General features: G+C 30.9%; 1 protein-coding gene across 8 annotated transcripts in view; it reads left to right on the forward strand.

The window, feature by feature from the left end:
• The window catches only part of LOC105254397 (collagen alpha-1(XVIII) chain), a 278,467-nt gene that overhangs the window by 248,342 nt on the left and 7,139 nt on the right, over nt 1-22,986 (forward strand). For 5 of the 8 annotated variants that reach the window (XM_025408815.1, XM_025408817.1, XM_025408819.1 and 2 more), the window contains 6 exons: nt 3,458-3,535; nt 11,079-11,160; nt 12,242-12,336; nt 13,645-13,821; nt 14,170-14,367; nt 22,897-22,926. In XM_025408815.1, the coding sequence (XP_025264600.1) occupies nt 3,458-3,535; nt 11,079-11,160; nt 12,242-12,336; nt 13,645-13,821; nt 14,170-14,367; nt 22,897-22,926 (660 nt within the window). The remainder of the gene's footprint in view (nt 1-3,457; nt 3,536-11,078; nt 11,161-12,241; nt 12,337-13,644; nt 13,822-14,169; nt 14,368-22,896; nt 22,927-22,986) is intronic. The other 3 variants (XM_025408820.1, XM_025408822.1, XM_025408818.1) reach the window with 2 other exon arrangements.

A 22,986-nucleotide genomic window follows, 5' to 3' on the forward strand; every position in this document is an offset into this window, starting at 1 on the left:
ACTGATACTTTTTACAGCCGCGTTATAAATTTCTGTACGTCAAAAACAACATATTTATCAATGTTTTTGTATAAAAAATAACATACATTATATATATATATATATGTATCACCTATTTTTTCCTCTACAATCTCGCACAACAATTGTGAGAGTATTTGCAAATATGCTGAAATTAAATATCAGTGATAATTTTAAAACAACTATTATCAAGAACGCCAAGAGAAGTGCAGCAATATTGAAAGAGAGGCTATTTTGAGATCAAAAGTTTAATGTTTCTATTATATTATTTATTATAATTTTTAATATTTACGATATTGAAGCATAATATAATAATTTGATAATATTTATATATGTTTTTGTTTATTAAAGTAAGACTTCTTTATTTCTATAAGTGATACAATATTTTTGACTAGTATTGTACAAATCTTTTACTAAGAAAGAAAAATTTTTTCATACTAACTTTTATTTTTATTCTAGTTTTTATAGAGAATTTTAAAAATCTTTACTAAAGCATGTATAATTATAAATACATCAGTATTTTCTGTTTAATTAGATAGATCAGTTTTTCTCTTTTACAAATATAATGAGAATATTAATAACCTTTTTTAAGAACATGTAGTATAATTACATCAATATTTCTTCTTATAAATAAAAAGTTCTTTATTTGAAAAAATAGTGACATAAAATTTGATGGAAATTTAAAATTAATGCAGTATTTTTCGAATCGACTTAATCATTCGTTTTATGCATAACGTCGTGACAACCTAAAACAGGTGCGCCGAGTTTTCAGTTTACTTTACTGTTTAACATCGCGCAAGAAACAGGCGGACCTCGCACTTACTTTTCACATGCTATGGGATTTATATTGCACCACAAGCCCAACCCTTTCATGGCCTTTCGCTGCTTCATAACATTCTCCATCGGATTTTACAACTTTTTGTTCCCCTATATGTATACGATTCACACATTGTGCATCCTCGTTTCTCGCACGTGAAATTAAAAGATTCTTTTAGAGATTCTTCTCATATCTCATATCTTATATATATATATATATATATATATATATATATATATATATATATAAGATATATATGTACATAATATTCTATTATTTTTTTTAATTTAATTTGTGATTAATGTGATTTATAGATCGATTATTATAAATATAAATAAATTGTTTATACAATTTATTTATATCTATAATAATTGACTTATAAATCACACATTAATCACAAATTAAATTAAAAAAAAATAATAGAATATTATTTCTCAATTTAAATTTAGATAAAATGTACTTTAAATAAAAAAAATTAGGAATTATATTATCATTTTACCTATTTTTATTCCATTATTATTTTATCAATTATGTATCTTATATATATATTCCTCGACAAAATTAATGCATAATTCTTTGCATTTTTTCTTTAAAAGCTGATATTTAAATTTTAACGAAACATTTTTTTAAAAATTTTTTTAAAAATGTGAAAATTATATATATATATATATATATATATATATATATATATAATTTTATTTCTCAATAAATTGAAAGTAGATTTTATCTACTTTAAATTAAATGTAGAATTTTTAAAATTATATTATTATTTTATCTATTATATATTTTTTATCTATTATTTTTTTTATTTTTATATATTATTATTATTTATTTTATCTTAAAAGAGTTGTCTGATTTGAAAGAGAAAGAAAATTAATTAGAAAATCAAATATCAAACTTCCAAAAATTAAATACAATATACAATATAATATTTAATCTATAGTATATATAAGAATGTTTTTAATATTCTTTTTTTTACCATCAATTCTAAGTTAAAACTGATTTAAGATTGACTCCTTCGCTATGGATAAACGCTGCATTTATCTTCTAATATAATAATTCTGGAAAATTGTGTATACTTTTGTTTCAAATATGATAAGCAGCTTTTTCAAAGAATAAATCGGCATATTGCATAGACTAATACTTTCGTTCTTGAGTCCTATAATCCGTACCAGATATCGTAAAATATTCACTGCACAAATACAGCGATATTTTATCCCTCTATATCATTCCGAATATTTTGGGTTTGTCTGTGACCGAGAGGTCGAGTGCTCTTTCCTTCAAGTGCTTCGCTCTCGAAGATACGTTTATTCGATACCAGTTCCGAGAAATTTCAGGAAAATGCCGACGTTTAAGCACCAATCAACGTGCACTGACAGAGGAAGTACCTAAAAATAAAAAATCTGAGATTACTAACGCGCGATATTCGTCATATGTGCAGCAACTATCTACAAAAATAAAAAAGAAGCTAAGCTTAAAATATATTCTATTTCTTAAATATTATTAAAATTAAAAATCGAAAACTGTTAAATCCATTGCTGTAAAATAACTTGCTGAAACAAATTAATCGAGTCAATTGCCAGTATTACATAATAAACCGATTGACTCGATATGCGCAGCTTTCTCTGAAATTTCGATATGAGTATCATGTTTGATAGACACATATGTTCATTCTGTAGTACGATATGCATTGCAATTGATTGGAATATGAAATCCTGGAATTATCGAATAATACAGAATTCTAATTTTAAACAAATGAAATGCATAACTGAAATACATATAGAAAATCAGATCATGCGAATCTAATTTGTTTAAAATCAAAATACATTACTAATTGCATACATTTAATATTTGTTGTTGATGGTAATAAATATGTTATTAAAATGTTTATATTGACATACTATTGAGCAAAACTCAAAAACAAATTTTCGAATCAAGTTATCATAGAAATATGTATTAATATTTGACATTGATAAACGATCATTAATTTAGTATCCCTCATCACGAATAAATATATTTTAATTATTAAATAAATATATATATAAGATAATGAATGCGTATATGTATAAGAAGAATTTAAATTTTGTTTTGATATATTTTATTGTTATATAGCACAATGTGATAAATTTTAAATAAAATTTAATTGTAAGATTAAATACTATTCTAATCTGCGATAATTATTTCTTTTCTTTGCCTTAATATTATATTATAATATAAATATGCAAATATATAATTATAATATAAATATGCAAATATTTGAAAAGGATGGGTAATAAATTATTTCAAACGCGATTAAATAAAATAATTTCCTCCATATATCCAGTATACATCTCATATAATATTTCCAGTGCATATTTTGAATACTCATATAGCTCTCTCTAATAACATAGAAAAATCAGCTAGAAGAATATTGCCACAAAGTATCAATTATTATAAACGTTTATGATATCAGTAAACTAAACTTAAATAAATACTTTTTAGATTCTCTTTTTCGTTGTTTGCACTTTTCATTGTTATACTCGTTACATCGACCTCGTTTAAGGAAATGATATTCAACGTTGGTGTCTAATAAGGATTTACAATTTATTGGTATCCATTCATTAATGCCACATGTTTTTATAGTTTTCAGACGAAGAGCGCGGCTCTGGTGATTACGATTCCGACTTGTTCGATGGTTCTGGCAGCAATGATTTGACTAAGGTAGACGTGAGCTCGCCGCAAATTGCGCTCCAGCTTTTACTAAATTGTACGCTATATTGACACTGTATGCACTAACTAATTATTCGTTGAATCACACTACTAGACTACTAACTCATAATGGTTGATATGAAGCTTGGGTAATTTACTAACGGATTTGAAAATCCGTATGGAACGTCACCATAAAAATAATCGTTTAATGGGGAAGTCACATTTAATTTATGAATATGCCTAGACGTAAATATGCCTCTCTGATGCAAATATATTTTATATACGTCATGAAGAAATATATATATTTCATTCTTTTAACTTATTATTTTTTTTTAGTTAAATAATATTTTAAGAAAACTAATGAAAGTTATTTTAGCTGTGCTAAAAGAAAATGATGTTCTACTATAATTTTATCATTGCAATTCCATAGACGGAATTTAAAAAAAATTATTATCGATAAATGCATATACAAGATATTACATTTTAACTAGCACAAAAAATTAATACTTCTAAACATAGAAAACGATATCATAGGAAGTATAAGTTTTTTTTTGCTTTAAAGCATATCATAATTTATAATTTATAATATTTTTGTTTTAAAGCATTTATAATTATAATATTTAGAATTTTGATTTTTATTCTATTAAAGATGAAAACTAATACTCTACAATTACTACTATACCATGACATTAGCAGAAATATTTCAAAATTTAGGTTTCCCTATAATAAATTTATGATTCGGCCGAAATAAATTTTTGAATTATTTAAGTACACCTTACTCAAAAACCTGACGTGTTGAGGACATTCTGCGGTCAGATTCATTTTCAGCGTAAAAAAATTTATTATTTAGTTTCACTACTACTCTTTGTAACTGACTCTCGCAGGTCTGTGTAATCTATAAATGGAATAGACTATAATTATATATATATATATATATATATATATATATATATATATATATATATATGATCACTTATAAATAATCTTTTGGACTTATACATTATTGATTTTGAAAATTTACCGACAACATTATAGTTTATATCCTCCAAATTAACTAATCCTTATAATGGACCAAAGTTTTAATGAGAACTTTCTTAAAAGCTGTCGGCCATTATAAGAAAGTAGAGAAGGGTAGGGAGAAAGAGAAACGAGAAATTAGGTTACGTGGATAATCTCGTAAATACCAAGAGGCTAATCTCTCTAAAATTCTGTTAGAATTTCGCATTGGCAACTTCGCTTACCCGAAATGTCCTGTCGCCGCTCTATCTTTGCCATCCATCCGCAGTCATTACGAAGTTGGATGTAATCCGAATGAAATTTCGGTATGCTTTAGAAACGCATATAAACTACGTTAAGCTATTAAGTTTACTCTCAAAAGAAATGTGCATCAATATATATTGGAATAATATATCTCGAGTATTATAAAATAAATATAAATTATAAAATAAACAGATTCGGTTACTTGATTTATTCAATTAAAACCACACGCACATTGCATTTTTTAATCAAACAGGAAATTAATATTCAGAAAATTTGAAAAAAATTTATTTGTCAGCGAAATCGATTTGTGACATATTAATTGATTGTTTTTTTAAAAGTGGTTTTTGAATTGTTTCTCTTTATTAACGTCAGTCTTAAATTGTACAAAATTCGATATATAACGCAAATGTAATGAAACACATTGCGTGCAAGAAGAGTTTTAGTTCTGGTCTCTTCGAGAGCAATCATACGCGGTCAACTAACTTCCGACAAGTCGCAGCGATGTGTCGCATAGAGATTTGCTAGATTACATAATGAATTCCCGCTACATGTGTGTCCGTCCTACCTTTGCGGAAGTTGGAACGAGAGTTTGAACAACGATCGACGATGTGCGATGCCGTGCCAATAACAGTTTGATGAATACATCTTCGTCTTCGATTCAGTTTCCGACACACTTTTAAGGTTTATTAAATTCATTGAGTCAATCCGATTCGCGTATATTGCGTATACTGTTTTTCCGTTCATCGGAACTAGTTATTGATATTTTTCCCTTTTACTCTGATGTCACAAAATTTTTAATATGCTTTTACTGATATCTCTCTTTCTATAAACACGCAATATTGAATCTACGATATTGCAAGCAAGTAATAAAACAGTTACATATTCATCTTGAATACAAAAAATATGCAATTTATTTTATAATTTAATTTAATTTAATAGTTAATGATTTAGAAAGCTTACGTAGAGAGCTTATTAATTTAAAATTTTCACTTTCGTCCTGATTTTGTATTATGAAATATCGAATTGTATTCCTTTTTTTATCTCACATTCAAAGATTAAAGTTACTAAAATATTAATATATTCTATTCATTATTTATTAAATTTATTGTATCAAATAATAGTGTTACTGATAACATTTCTCAAATTATTGTTCTAAATAATTTTAATTATTGTATAAATCAATATTATATCAATATTAATTTTTGTGTACTTATTATTCTCACGGAGAATAAAAACTTTTAAATAATATTTTATTTAAATAATTATTTTCAATGCATTAGAAATGCACTCACACTATCTATTGATATCTCATTATCACGAATACATATTTGATATTAAGAATTGTTTCTTTCTTTTAAAGATCATATATAATGTTATTTGTGAGAATACTTCGTTAAATGTTGGATATATAAAAAACTGATATTAATTAACTGTTTTCAAACACAAATCCATTCTCGTAAGCATGTAACGACAAATAACAACTTCGGGAGCCAATTCCGATTTGACCTTTATTCCGTTCGAAATTGCAGAGAAATACATCGACCAAATAACCGTAAATGCGTATATTCTTATGATAGCAATCCTGCATTATCACGAATCCTTGGAGGGATATCCTACCTCCCTTGCGCTCGCCCGGAGATTCAGACAAGCTTGTGGCGCGAGCTTTTCTTCGCACGCGAAGAGAGAAGGAAAGAACGGAATTTATTTCACCTGTAAAATCCCGCACTCTGCGAAAAGCTTCGAGAATGTTCGCTACGGTATGGTGGCAAGACGCAAAGACGTGGTCGTGCATAGGAGAGCTGATCAGGTATATATACCGGATGAGCGATTTCAGCAGCGATAGATGTGTCGTTGCAGTGTCGTTTTTGCTACGTGTTACTGCGATCGTACGGCAGGTGTTACGTGTTATTTTGCGTGTACGTGTGTGCGTACGCGAGCGGATGCCGCGTAATTCCACCATCCTAAACGTATATGGGAAAAAAGCGCACGAATTAAACATGACGAGCGTTTGCAGCAGAGCCAGCTGAAACTTCATTCGTTGAAACTGAAACCCGCTCATATTCCCAGCGCGCACGTTTCCCTCAGTTTGCGATGTATGTAACTTCTCGCGTGTATAAGTCAAAATACATAATTATTCAAGCTGCGCTGATCGCGCACTATGAATTTCGCGCGGCGGTAGAATATTGAAATGACGTAAGAATTATAGATTATTATATTGTGCACGGTAATATAAATAAAAGATCAAAAATATAAATAAAAGGCTTAAAGGACCAACGCAGAGATGACTGGTTGCGAAAAATAAAATTAAAACGGTTATCACAGAAATGTTCTAATCTATCATATTCCGTTTATTATAATAACGATATACGCGCGTTTCGACCATCTTCAGGTCCTTATCAATATCAGTAATCAAAATAAAAATAACAAATATAAAGACAAAAAATAATACATGATGTAAAATCAAATGAAGTGAGCTGTCAAACGACGCAAACAATAATAAATAATAATAAAACCTTGAGAAGTCAAAAAAGTCGATATGTTCTCGCAACTTAACGGATGATATTTAAATGCGGCAAGCAAAACGCAACAACGCAAATAAGCGGATACGCAAATCCGCACCGCAGCAATCTCGCTATGCCCTCAACAAACGCCATGATCCCCTCGATGAAAAAATTCAATCCAGAAAGAATCCCGCCTTGAGTCCAACATGCATCTCAAAGATAAACAACCGTCAAAGATGCGTAGGTCCATGACAGGCCAAGTGATGCAATGGGCAACAATGCGTTAGGATAATTCTAGATATCTATATAAAAAAACCAGACGGAAATGAGCTCATAAACACAATTAAATTATAACAAAATACTACCCGATTAATGAGACGAGACTACTAATATAATGAAAAAACTGTTATAAACAGTTGCAATGTCAGAACAGCAATAATGCAAATAAATAGTGTGACACGATTAAGAAAAATTCATACCCTGTCTCAAAATTAACAAGGACGTGTGTATTGTGCCGGGTTCGCTCTCCCCTCGAAGTAATTGTTCATTATTCTCTGTTAATTTTGAGACAGGGTATGAATTTTTCTTAATCGTGTCACACTATTTATTTGCATTATTGCTGTTCTGACATTGCAACTGTTTATAACAGTTTTTTCATTATATTAGTAGTCTCGTCTCATTAATCGGGTAGTATTTTGTTATAATTTAATTGTGTTTATGAGCTCATTTCCGTCTGGTTTTTTTATATAGATATCTAGAATTATCCTAACGCATTGTTGCCCATTGCATCACTTGGCCTGTAATGGACCTACGCATCTTTGACGGTTGTTTATCTTTGAGATGCATGTTGGACTCAAGGCGGGATTCTTTCTGGATTGAATTTTTTCATCGAGGGGATCATGGCGTTTGTTGAGGGCATAGCGAGATTGCTGCGGTGCGGATTTGCGTATCCGCTTATTTGCGTTGTTGCGTTTTGCTTGCCGCATTTAAATATCATCCGTTAAGTTGCGAGAACATATCGACTTTTTTGACTTCTCAAGGTTTTATTATTATTTATTATTGTTTGCGTCGTTTGACAGCTCACTTCATTTGATTTTACATCATGTATTATTTTTTGTCTTTATATTTGTTATTTTTATTTTGATTACTGATATTGATAAGGACCTGAAGATGGTCGAAACGCGCGTATATCGTTATTATAATAAACGGAATATGATAGATTAGAACATTTCTGTGATAACCGTTTTAATTTTATTTTTCGCAACCAGTCATCTCTGCGTTGGTCCTTTAAGCCTTTTATTTATATTTTTGATTGATTTATCTTGTGGACCTTTGCATTATTATTTTTAATAAATAAAAGAGCACGTTGTCTCGAACAAAGGGAAAAGTGTAACAATCGACCGATTATTTTAGCGTTCCGAAATGTTTTCTTTGTGCAACGCTCGGGTTGAAATAGATATAATAACGAGGTACATTATTTTATATAACCTCCCGTTATAATTACCGTAATGCTCGCTCGTGCATTATCATTATTATTTTATTTTCTAAATTCCGGTTGCATGAATGCGCTGTGTAATCATAAATAATCTGCATTATGCCCTTAATAATAAATGGCATTCATTTAAAAATGCGACATTATAAATCCACCGCAACGTGAAATAAGCGAATCCGCGTGCAATAAATGCAAGCCAGGGGATAGCTCCATACCTGATGCTGAGAGTGCTCTTTTTGTTTTATTCGATACTACGCGTTATTGCAATTGCGCAACAGATGCGACGAATGCGTTTTTTGTTCGTACGCACGCACGTGTCGGTGACGTTCGAATACGCAACGGAACCGTTAAAAAAAATGTTCACAAAATCCGTATTCAAAAAAAAAATCAGAATCTTCATTGTGACGAGAAATACGATCTGGTGTGAAAAATTTCCTTTCATTGAATCATTTCGAAAAAAATATTTGGCAATCGAACAAAAAAGTATTAGCTTGTGAAAAATAATTGATTGCAAAAGATTACAAAAAATATTTAAAAATATTAAATTTTCTGCACATTCGTTATAATAAGTGGCCGCGAATAATTCCGCGAAGAGATAGAATCGAGCATTTTAAAACTGAATTATTAGTATTACTTACGTTTTTTGGATGTGAGATGTTTGTCGCGTTTCTTTTGGAAAGTAAAGATGTACCAAATAAATATTATTTTAACGCTTTTATATTTGCATATAGACTTTGATGAATTTATATATATATGTTGCATATAAATGATGCAGATTATAATTATTATAAACCAAGTTGTATCATTTATACGACTCACTTTAAATATCGTATTGCATTTTAAATTTTATAAATAATTAATTATTAGACAATCTGTACTCTCATGTTTTTACTAAGTAATGAATCAATTTACCCTTGAAAGCTTCCTGAATAAATTATGAAAATTATGTAAACATACAGAAGGTAAGATATTTTAAAATCTCATCGAACTATATTAATATTCAATCTTGTGTAATTAACGTGTCTAATGTTTAAATAATATATTTTATATATTAATATTATATCTCTCTTTTCATATAATATTTCAATATTGTATATTTTCAATAATTATTATACATATATCGTAAATTATTTAATACTCATCATATATATATCATAAAATATATATATCTTAATTAATATATTTTCTGTATTATATATCTCTCTTTTCATATAATATTAATATATTATGTATCTTCAGATATAAGAAAATTTTTTAAATTCAAGATTGTAATTTCAATGAATTTAAGCAAATTGACAGATTTCTCGTGGCGCAAATTGGGAACGATATTTTTTGTGATGCAAGCAAGAACGCGTTCGATCGACGAAAAATCCTAACCGGACGTCGACTCAGCCCGATAAAGCGCCGTCGTTACCGATAATTATCGGAAAATACTTAGGGCTGGTGTCATGTGTGCTAACCATACTGCCTGATTGGCTTGGAAGTTCATTAATCACCGTCACTGCTTGATGTATTATTCGCTTTTAACGTACAAGACAGGTCCGGTATCACGTCTGGAGAACTTTACTTGGGCATTGCATTGTTCACAACTGGCGCATGCGATCATTTATACTACTAGCTAATAATTTGCGACAGCAGGCCATGACAAGATTCGGATCGGGACACGATGAGACATACGAGCAAAATATCGCATATAAGATTGTCTCGTTACATAAATACATAATACACACATATGTATTAATAACAATATTTCATTTCTTATTTAGGTATGTATTGTGTGTGTTAGTCTCTTTTATGTTTTATCGTGTCTCTGGATTCTTGAATTTCATCTACTATTTGTACATAATTATAAACTCATTTTAGGTCGATCTTGATTCTCGTTTCTTGTCAGGGCTCGAAAGTTTCCGTTAACGTTAGTTTCATGAATTTCAATGACGTTATACAAGCACTACGCAAATATTTGGCGCCCTTTCGCGAAGCTAATCAAAAACGGTCGACACATTGCCGCGTGTCGCTTCAACATTGTAGTTTACACAATATATACATATATATATATATATACTTGTAATTTGCATATAAAATAACTAATCAGCAAACGATCGATAAACCACCGTGCTGTTTAACTATTTTCGTCGCAACCCAATGTTGTAAATAATGTTTACGCTGTATTTGTTATTCGCACGCCTGCCTCAAGTCCTGAATTGGCAATCGACGGTGACGACTACGATAATCGTCCTATTATGTATCGCTGACAGGATGGAGTAATCCGATTTTATCGGCATTGCCTATAATACATTTTCAGATCAGTCGGGATGCGGACGAAGACAAAAGCGAGGAGAGTAACCCGCCGCCATTCATCACGCCTCCACCTCCGAATCCAGATTGTAAGTAAAGTTATCAAATATTAATCGCGATAACGATAGTCTTTAATTGTTCGTAAAATATGACAGTAAAAATATATCGTGAATGAAGCGTCCCAACAATCTTTGCCATTTCATTCGTGTAAATATTAGATATATGGAAAATGACTGATTTACGAAATTATTCCTGTCTTATTGACACATTAGGATTGATCTAAATTAAATAAAATCAAATCCGTGAATTAACATGCGCTGAAGATGACTTAAATATAAGTCGAAACGTCCGCTCCTAAATTGTTTAAACATCGATGTATTATTAAATCTAAAATTTTTAACCTATTAATGTTTACTTTTATTTAATCTGTATAATTCCCGACTAATAATGACCTCCAGCTCTCTATGCCTATCTGAATGATTTTATTTTATTAATTAAGAGAGCTTTATTACTATTTAATTATTACTATTTAATGATCTAAATTAATTAAAATTATCTATCATCAATATTTTTCATTTCAAATAATTGATATTATTTATTCGATGTTTTCATCTTTTGATTTCTTGTCACAATTAGCACGATACAATTTATCTGTCATGTATACATTTATTAAAATGTATTAATTCCTCTTTTAATTAAAGCATGTAAAATAAATTTTTGTATCGATTTTTTTGCGATCGAATATATTTTTATTATTTTTTTTATTATATTCATAATATTTTTCCAATCTATCATATAATAGCTTGCAAAAATCATATACTGAGGTTATTCAAATTATCGTTAAATGTATCGTAACGATGTTTTGAGATAATCGAACAGTTTTTTAATTAATTAATGCACCGGAACATCAATATTATATTTCCTCTTTTTTTTAAATCTGATATTCCTAGTAAAGATGGGACGGCGCGTTAGAAAAATCGTTTATTAATTTCGCCATAGCTGATGTCGATGTGCACCGTCGACTTTGGAGGTATCGCGTCGAAGAAACGATGATAAAATATGAAGCAAACTTTTTTAATCTACTTTTCGCGCGCATAAATCACCCCGGCGTGTCAAAATAAAAAGTGACGAAGTTGCGACTTACGGACACATATTCGTTCTTTTTTTCAGATAAAGGACCCAAAGGCGAAAAGGGCGACAAAGGCGACAAAGGGGAGAGCGTCAGAGGTCCTCCTGGACCTCCGGGCCCACCTGGTCGCGATGAGGTGCATTATTCAATCAAGACTTTTTTATAGACTAATTACAAATGGCCATAAAGAAACGATTCATTTCTTTATTGATTCATTTTTCGATATTTTTTTATTTCTTTTTTTAATAATTTCTAAACCGATATATTTGAGTCATTAAATAACATATCGATCACACTTAAAATGGTAATAGCACTTATATTAAGAACTTATATTAACTTACTCTAATGAAAAATATATTTCTTTTTATTTCATCGTATGTGTGTTGTGACTATCTGTATATATTGGGATTATCTGTTTATAAATTTATAAATATAACAATCAATATTTATAAATATATATTCTATTTTAAGTAGAACAAAAAAGATAATGAGATGAAATAAATTATTTATAATTAGAAAAATTCATTTCATTGATTAACAATAAGAAATAAATTATATTTTATCTTATTTCATTAATTATACTTTATTTGATTTAAAAAAATTTATGAAAAATATGTTTATATTTATAGACTAGTCTGTTAAATTATATTTTATTTTATCGTATTCGTCACACATACAGCAATATTGATTTCTTTTGAAATTTTCTTAATGGAAGAAATATCTGTTTTCTCATATAGTGGTGTAAACATCTCGTTAAATTAACTGTAGGGACCGCGATCGCATCCGCAACTATCCAAGCGCCAGGCACGATATTGAAGGCAGTCTGAATACTCCTGAATCCGGGATCACTCATTTATCTTGTTATTCGCATGAGTCAATTTAGCATCGACGCTAGAGAACCGGTGCCTGTCGCATGTAACACTGATTACAACCAAAATCGCTTTCACGGTATTTACTATCTTCCGCCGTTATTTTAGTATGCAATATACGCGCGTGCATATAGTATATATTTACCCGCTTCTAGGTACTATTAAAATTTAATTATATTGCCGTGTAAGAAGTTAATGACAAGTTACATAAAAGTTAAATTGAAGAAGAAAAAAATTAAAGAAAGTGTAAAAGCGTGATCGTTAATACTACTTTTCGTTTTACTATTTGAATTTCTTTACTGTCAGATTATTATATAAGACATTACTATTAATAATTTAATGTATTATTTCTGTATCTGTTGCAAATTATATATCTTTATTTTTTATATCACTAAAGTACATAAAAATAATTTCTAATACTTACAAATAATAAAATTATATATATATATATATATATATATATATATGTATATATATATATATATATTATTGATATTAATTGAATATATAATTGATTTAATAAAGTAAAATTATAAATTACGATGACAGTACGGAATAAATCGATTTTCTTAAAGGATTGGCTAATGAAGATACCACAGGGACCACCTGGTCAGAAAGGAGATCCTGGCACTTGCATCTGTAATGCTACGGCCTTAATGTCTTCTTTTACGATGCCAAAGATGATACAAGGACCGAAGGGTGAGCCAGGAGTGTCGGGACAAGAGGGCAAGCAAGGCTTGATGGGTCTCACGGTAGCGATTTTTGTCTATATATATTCTGTGATATTCTGTGTTATCAATCAAAGCGCTAGAAAATGGTATAGTCACTTATACATATACTTTTAATCTATGGCAAAAAGGTAAAATAATTGTGATATCTTTACATCGTAGAAAACAAACATAACACAGTAATTGCTAGTATCATTAGATTAGTATAAACTATTTATTATACCCGATTTTCTTTTTCTCTGTCTTTCTTTTCATGTTTTAAGTTTAATCACATTTCGTTTTAAAACTATATCAATCTCTAGCGTTTCAATTCTTTGCGGATATGCCGTATCATTGTGCTTAATCGCGTGTTTAATGTAATCACGATTTCAGGGTGTGGCAGGACAGCCAGGGGAAAGAGGCTTGCCCGGTCCGTTCGGAGCGAAAGGTGACAAGGGTGATATTGGAATACAGGGTCCGGAAGGTCCCCAAGGTCAAAAGGGCGAACCGGGTCGCGATGGAATTCCTGGCGAAAAGGGCGCACAGGGTCCGCCGGGACCGCCTGGGAAAGGAGAATTTTCTAGCTATGACGTAAGTAGATTACTATGCCTGAATATGATCTGTCATACCGAGGCCGAAAGCCGAGTTAAAATATTTTCCCCGGCGTTTCTCCCGCGGCTTGCGCTCACTATTTCTGCTCACCTCATGAGATTTTCTTTATGCCCATTATTTCCGGCGACAAGTTGCAATCTGCATAAAACTTCCGTCGAGATTCTTTTCATTATTATCGTTATTATTTGCTTTCTATTATCATCGACTCACCAATAGCCGCGGGAGCTGTTGTAACGGAAGTGGTCTTCTTGTAACGTCTTGTGACTGAGGATGCTTGTTTATGAAAAACTTTATTCTTTTTATAATTTATTAACTTATAAAAAAGCTCCATGTTTTTTCAACTATATGTCTATAGTAGCATTATAATCTGACGTAACATTAAATAAGCTTATGTGAACTGTATAACGAGATATTTACATTTAGCAACGGAGCAAATGACAAAGTTGTCATTCTTGTAAAATGAAAAACTTGATAAGAATTTTTATTAAAATTATCCAATGACAAGCGGCAAGATAACGAAAGCAAATTGAATGTTCGGTTAAATGACGGTTTCTGCTAAATATAGCAGAACGATATGAAAATGAAAATAGGAAAAGGGGATGCGATAAAATGTTAACACGAGGAACATGACATTGAAGAATTCTCGCTAGAGAAGAACATTTATTGTGTACGCGATTACTGCGAAGTAGCGGAAATTCAAGTGCGCCCGACCGTACGAAATCGTCGCTATAATAAGCAGATAAGTATCTTCATTCAAGAAATTTTCATTATCCGCGTATGAATCTAGCTCAGTCGTATTATTCGCTATTTTCCCGAAACGGACACGAGCGGCAACGAGAAATTCGGAGGGAAATGGAGACCATATCTTTTCTCGTGGAATCGTCGGGCTTATTATCAAAAAGTATGTCATTTAAATATCGCATTTGGTGCATGAACTCAGCAAATTATATCTCTCAGTTAATGATTTCTTATTCATATTTGTGAATGATCATTATACGTATATAAAAATTACTTGGATAAACATTCCTTTGAGTATTTGTGAAGATTTATACAAGAGAAAATATTTGTTGAATTTTGAAGTGACTTTTTCCAAGGCTAATTGGTCTCGTATGATAAAACTTCGAGTTTTTTACTTGGAAAACGATGCAATACAAGTTTTAAATGTGCAATGAATTTATGAATTCAAGAAATGTGATTGCGTAATAATGATAGATATACGTTTTAATAGACGAACATTACATTTATTATATTAATCATGTATTATATAAATCACGATCTTATAATATAGTACGAATATCCAATTTATATTCGATTATCCAGAAATAGCAATTATTATTACAATATATGATTACACATTATTACATATTTCGGACTGCAAGGAAATAGAGGCCATATTTTCTCTGAAATTGTCGAATTTATTATTAAACGTACGCCATAAATATCTCATTTGATGCATGAACTCAACAAATTATATTTCAATTAATAATATCTTATTTATATTTGCGAATGATCATTATGTATAAAAATTATATATATAAATATATATATATATATATATTAATATATAATTATAAATTATATATATATATATATATATATATATAATATATATATATATATATAATAAATAATTTTATAAACATTTATATATTTTATATATATATATATAATAAATAAATGTTTATAAAATTATTTATTTATATAAAAACGATCATTCTGTATAAAAAATATTTATATAAATCTTTCGATCATTGGTGGTACATACAAGAGAAAATATTTGCTGAATTTTGAAGTAGCTTCAAGATTAATTGGAAATCTCGTATGATAAAAATTCGAGTTGTTCTTTTCTTTGAAAAACAGTGCAATGCAAGTTTTAAACGTGCAATGAATTTAAATCAGGAAATGTGATTGTGCAATAGTAATTAGGTATGTACATCGTTTTATCAGACATTTATTACATTAATCATGTATGAAGTCTCGTTACTCTCATAAAAGAATGCGAGTATCCAATTTATGTCCGGTTATCGAGAAAACGAGTTATTATTGCAGTATTATCCACACTATTACGTTTCGAAGTGCATGAAAATGCACTGCTCCCTCGTGCAGCCGCTTTTACATCTATGGGAATGACTACCAGCGATCCTACCTCCCCGTCGTAGGACGACGCGACAAGAAATTCGTTGAATGGAAATGGAACGCGTATCGCCCCTCGGGGAATAAGAAACCGTGCACGTAATAACGGTCGAGTTGTAAGTCCGACCCTCAACCTCCTCCCTTTTCTCGTACACGTTCTTTCGTTTCCCGTTGTGCCTTCTCTCTCTCTTTTCCTCAACCTCTTCCTCTCTCTCTCTCTCTCTCTATTTCTATCTTTGTATCTCTCTCTTACCTTTCATTCGCGTCGCAATTTATCCTGATCCATCTTTAACAACCAACGCCCGGAGTCTCACTCAACTTTTTGCCAGCCACGGAAAATAGTTACGAATCGCGCTGACAGGGGGTCCACGATATTAAAACGTTGTAACGCACGCAAGTACATCTGCATACGCGCGATATTGATGGCGGTAAAATTTTTAGCGAGAACTCTCTCTGCATATGAGCGATGCGCCTCACAGAGATGTGCTACATAGCCCGAGAAATTCTTGAATTTTTCCGGTTTTCCCGATAAATAAACTCTTCTCTCTTCCCGACCTTGCGCAACGGAGCGTAGTTGCAGCATTTCCGCTCTCCATCGTAACTATGACGTTTCAAGAAGTACGAAAGAAAACTAGATTGATAGCGAAAAAGTAAGAAAAAGAAATAGTGCATATATATGAAAAAAAAAAAATAATCGTATTATTTTTTATCACTCTATTGTAAATGTAATTAATACGACCTCGAAATATTGATATAAATAAGATAAATAATAACATTGAAATAATAATAATAAATAATAATAAATAATAATAATAAATAAATATGACATTGGTATAAATAAAATAAGTATATAAATTGCTTAGTAAATGATTTCTATGAAAAAATCCGAAAACCTTCTGAAAATGTTTAATCCCCTTTCCGATATTCCGTTACTTTCAGCGTCCCGATTATCTTGTGCGATGTTCCCGATTTAAACTCGCAACAACTCTCTTCGAACAGATACTCGTTTCGGCAACGCTCGGAGAACAGCAGCTATCTCGCGAAACGAGTTAAATCCACTTAAGATTGATATTCCACGCTGTCAAAGTCAGCGGGGGAGGTCCAAATCGTGAAACGCGCTTGTGGCCACGGGTGGGAAAAGAAATCTCCGTTTCTGTCGCGGGAACGTAACGATCCTGTCGCGCCTCAAACCGTCAATTTACCCCCGGAGATACGGTCGTTTTTCACCTTGTTCTCTTGTTATGGGATTCTCTCTTGATACGGAGGAAAATTCCGCGCGCGGAAATATAGTGGCAGAGAGGAGGGCATCGCATCGCATCGTATCGCATCGCATCGCGCTTATCGGACCGCATCGCTCCCGCTTTATCCACGACACAAGCCCGTGTGATGCAGATGCGCCCGCATACCGTTGAAAAAGATCGGTCGTGTGGTGACGCAATATTTATCCCACCCTCATACTCGGCTATGAGAAAGATCGTGGAGAAAAAAAGAAAAGGGAGAGAATACAGAGAGTGCCCTCCTTCGCCCCTCTTGCGTTACAATTTTCTGTTTTCGTGCCAGCGGCACGTTTCCAAATGTTACACCGGCGAGGGAAAAAAAGGATTAACCCAGCCTAGTAATTGTTGAGACATCTCGCCACGGAGAAAAAAATCTCATTACTCTCGAAGCTGAGAGAAATACCGGAAGCTTCCTGTCATCGTAATCATAGATATTGTAAAATGATAGAATAATAATGCACACCTTAACTTTACAATATATTGCGACGAATAAACCCAATAAATACCAAAATACTAGCCACATGCCAGCAAAATTTTTCGATTAAATTGTACATTTTTTCAGCATTCAATTTGATATATCCAATATCATCCCTATGGCATTTTCGAATTTTATTTTTCTTGTTCTTTTAGAAATATGTAAGGTAATATAGATATCGATATGATGCTCTCGAAAATGGTTCTATTTATTTCGATATTATCAATTTAATTTCAATTATTATCGATTTTATTTCGATATTATATTTCCGATATTTTATTATTTTATTTAAGTACTTCTGATTTAAATAAATATTAGAAAAATGGATATTGATATTTTTATTTTGAATATAAAATTATAAGGATATTTCAAATTAAGGATACTTGTTGTATCTTGCTTCTACACATTTTTCCCTGTATATAATTTACCACGTTGCAATCTAACGGAGAGAATGATAACTTTGCGAATTAGATTACACTCTATCCATTGTATACGCGATATATATTTCCATGCTGTGGTAATATCGCTTCAGATACAAACTATAAACGAGACATGCGTCTTTACGAGGTAACGAAATGGCAAGCTTTCAGCTTTTGCTCGAGAGTTGAGGAAAACTACAAGTCGCGTGACGCACAACAACCTACATCGTCGGATATCCAGGTTGTTACTTACAGAGCGCAAGATACGCGTTGTGACAATAGGGATGCGCCGCTGTTTAATGCCCGTTAGCACCAGCTGTATTCCATTGATAAAGATCCCCAAGAAACCACACGGATAGCGTCCAAGTCGTTATGTTCCAGATTGTCGGCTCCATACGCCATTCTCATGTTTTGTTAATCTTATTCCGTGATCATTAATCCAGTCATCACAGGAGAGTAATTTAGAAACATTTCTAACGTAAAAATAATAATTAATGTAGTAATATTTTAATGTTTCAAATAACTAATTTTTAAATTATTAATTTTTAATTTTTAATTTGTATTTTATATACACGTGCATGTATAAGTGGTTAAAGAATAAAAATTCGAAGATTAAAATAAGAAATGAATTTACTTAGCTATTCATAAACTATATATTTTTGATTTTTATATCAAGTGACATTTGGACACTCTCATGTGAGGAAATTCAAATATTTTGTTTTATTAATACTGGAATAATAAATGTGTTAGAAAATACAACTTTTGAAAAAATATATAATAAATAGTTAAATAAAAATATGCTATCAACTACTCTGAATAAATAAAGCTAAATATATTTTTAAACTTTAATTTTTTTCAGTAACATACTTTTGAAAAATTATTTTTCATATTCTCTACAATATTGCACCTGACTTTATCAATTCATATCATAGTTATATTAAAAACACCTCATGAAAGTGTTTTTGAGATATGAATTTGTAATGTCATGGAATTATAAAAATGTCAAGATCGTTCATATGTTGAAATATTCTTTTGAATCACCGCACAAACATATTTTTTTGACTCGACAAAGTATAAAAAAAACTCTAAATTAAAATTCGATATGTCAGATGTACACATTCCATTGCTGTCGTGTTATTTTTAATAGTACATTTTTTCTCTCAAAAATTTGTGATCTAATATTTTTTTATAATAATATCGGAAATTCATTCAGATAATTAGTAGTGAAAATGATATATTTTAATAGCTACGAACATATCTTTTTATGATTTAAAATATTAAATTATCTTGAATAAGCTAAAGTCATAATAAACTAAGTTAAGTCTTTGTTAACAAACTTAGAAAATGTATTTAGGTCCTATCTATATTTTTATAAATATCACAGCATTTTAACTTGTATATATAGAGGATAAATAAAATAATATGGACACTTAAAAAAGACTATATTTGTTTGTTAATAAGGTGTCGGGCCACCATTTGCCTTTAATACAGCTCTAATTCTCCTTGGAATAGAATCATATAATTATTGAATAATCCAGGAATATTGTCCTTTATCAAAATATCTGCTTGTGATTTGATGATATTTAAATCGGGTAATTGTTGCTGGCCAGAGAAGATGTTGAAGTTCATTTCGATGCTGTTCAAATCAAGATTGAATAGCTGTGTAATCATTTTGAAAAATGGCATTATTTAATAAGAAGAATATTTTATTGTTATAATAAGAAGAATAGAATAATATTACACTAGAGACTATTCAAAAATTGTATGATTCTATATTTATAATAAATTATTAATATTAATTTTTATTGTTCACATTATTTGGTTTATCCTTTGTATATGATTAATATGTAATATTTATTAATTATTATTCCGATAATAATTATTCCGATTTTGATTTCGTATTATTTTGAATGCTAGCTCATTTAGAATCTTTTTTAAAATATTGCACAGAAGCAATAAGGAGCATTTACCATTTCGACCGTAAATAGCTTAATCGCAAAAACAATTTCATGTGTCTCCACTCCGCAAAACTGCGCGATCGATCGCGAAGATGCAAAACTAAAATGGAACGATTTAGAACACAAGCTCTCACACATACGCACATATTGACAAGAACACGGCAAGAAATATTCACGGTAGGATCAAAGACCAAAGCCTGTCGTCGAGACAGTTCATGCGAGGACAGACACACGCACATACTGACAACGGTTATCTTACGTGACCTCGCCCCCTCGCCGGTCCTTCCTCTGGATGTGCAAGAGCTCGATTTCCCCGGGGAATACAGAAACCAATTTCTAGGCTGTGCTACTGCATGCACACCGGCTAGGTGTGCGCTAGGTAGGAAGGAAGGAAGATGCTCGGAGATGTTGCATCCGAGTACCTACGTCGTTGAAGAGACGAGACGATAGGTAACGCTCGATCGAGGTGCTTTCGCGCGTTTCAATGTGCGTGCATCGAGATGTTCGCGCGCCGATCGGTTTCGCGGCGGATGTTTCCCAGTGAATTCGCCGCGGCTCGGAATATTTGTATGAATGGAAACTGAATGGAGGAGAGGAAATTCGAGAATCGTATTAAAGCCGGAGAGAACTACTTTAAAACAGAAGCGGATTTATAGGCGCGCAGAATATTCCCGATACGAGTGAGGAGTGCCATCGAATTCCGACAAAAAGATATTCATTTTATATACAATATTATAGTTTCTGACTTGAAAATATTTTGATAAATTGGAATCTATTTTTTCACCAAAATATCGAAAAGTTTTCAGATAATTAGAAATGAAAATGATATCTTTTATTAACTATGAAATTACTTTTTTCTTTTTTATGTTTTGAAGTATTAAATTATCTTAAATCAGCTAAAATATTTTAGCAAACGAGGTCTCTCTCTCTTTCTCTTTATTAGATATTAATTGTATTTACAAATTTGAATGTACATTGAATATATAGAGTACAATATTAATATTAAATGTTAATGAATTATAAAGCAAACCTATGTTAATTGAATCAGTTAATATTGTTGATATTTGTTAAGTACATATGAAATTGTTTTTGATAACGCTCCATTTATTGTAAAATAAATAAAATAAATGGTAAATAAATAAAATAATAAGTAAAATAAATTTATTGTAAAAGAAATAAAATAACATAATAGAACGCGAAAATAATTTTGATAAATTTATAAAAATAAGAATCATAAATATATATATGAACATTGATGTAGTCGAATGTAGAAGATGAAAAAGAAGCTGTATATATATATATATATATATATATATATATATATATATACATATATATCGCTATTCTATCAATAGTCAAAGAAGTCTAAAAGTTTCAAACTATTCGCGAGAAGGTCTGAATGGATATGACGAACGATGAACGGTGGCATTGATATATAGATATACAGAAATCGCGACGACATGATTTATAGCAGGACGTCATACTAATGCGAAAAAGAGAATAATCGTCTTTCAGAGAAAGCGGACGATATAGGAGAAAAATCTTAGGAGAAATTATTTTCTACACACACGAACGTATTTCTATTTTATTCAATGACCTGCATCATTGCAATACATCGCAATTTATTGATCAATAATATAATTAATTTTTTCTTTTTTGGCAAAATTGTCTTAAACGTGAGAAAATATGAAAAATAAGAGAGCTATAAATATTACAGCGATATTGAGATTTTTAATTTTTATCGCGATCGAATAAGATTGAACAAGATTGTTCTTAAATCCTTAGCGATCTTTCTGAAGTTTTTGTATTTTTAAAGTGTATATATAATCATTATCTTTATTAATAATTATTATTTTCTAAATACACACATGCATACTATATTCTCTAGAAAATCAAAACGTAATTTCATTCGATAAGAGAAAATTTCCTTTTTCGTTTTTTTGTATGTCTGAAAATCAATTTTACGTTTGAAAGGATTCAAATCACATAGCGAGCGTAGGAAACTCGTGCATTTAAGAATAAAATTTGCACTTACAATTCTCGGCGAGATTCGATTTACGCTGAAGCAATCGTGAATCACGTGCCATTGACGATTGTTCACGCAACAATCATTTGTTTCTAATCAATGGCAATGTAAACGCATGGAGGGTAATGTTGGGCAATGTTGGGCCGTCCACGAAGCTCTCAGTTTCGCAACGTTATTCCAACGATCTAATAGGGAAATTTCGATTATTATGCGCATGCAGCCTAGTTGGAAACCTCGAAATATTTACAGGGTGAGTACGGACTGGAGCATTCCCTGATTGAACCGCGAATACCTTTCCCGATACTCGAAA

The sequence above is a fragment of the Camponotus floridanus genome, unplaced genomic scaffold (assembly GCF_003227725.1).
Source record: "Camponotus floridanus strain SB8 unplaced genomic scaffold, Cflo_v7.5 scaffold23, whole genome shotgun sequence".
In the NCBI taxonomy this organism is placed as follows: Eukaryota; Metazoa; Arthropoda; class Insecta; order Hymenoptera; family Formicidae; genus Camponotus; species Camponotus floridanus.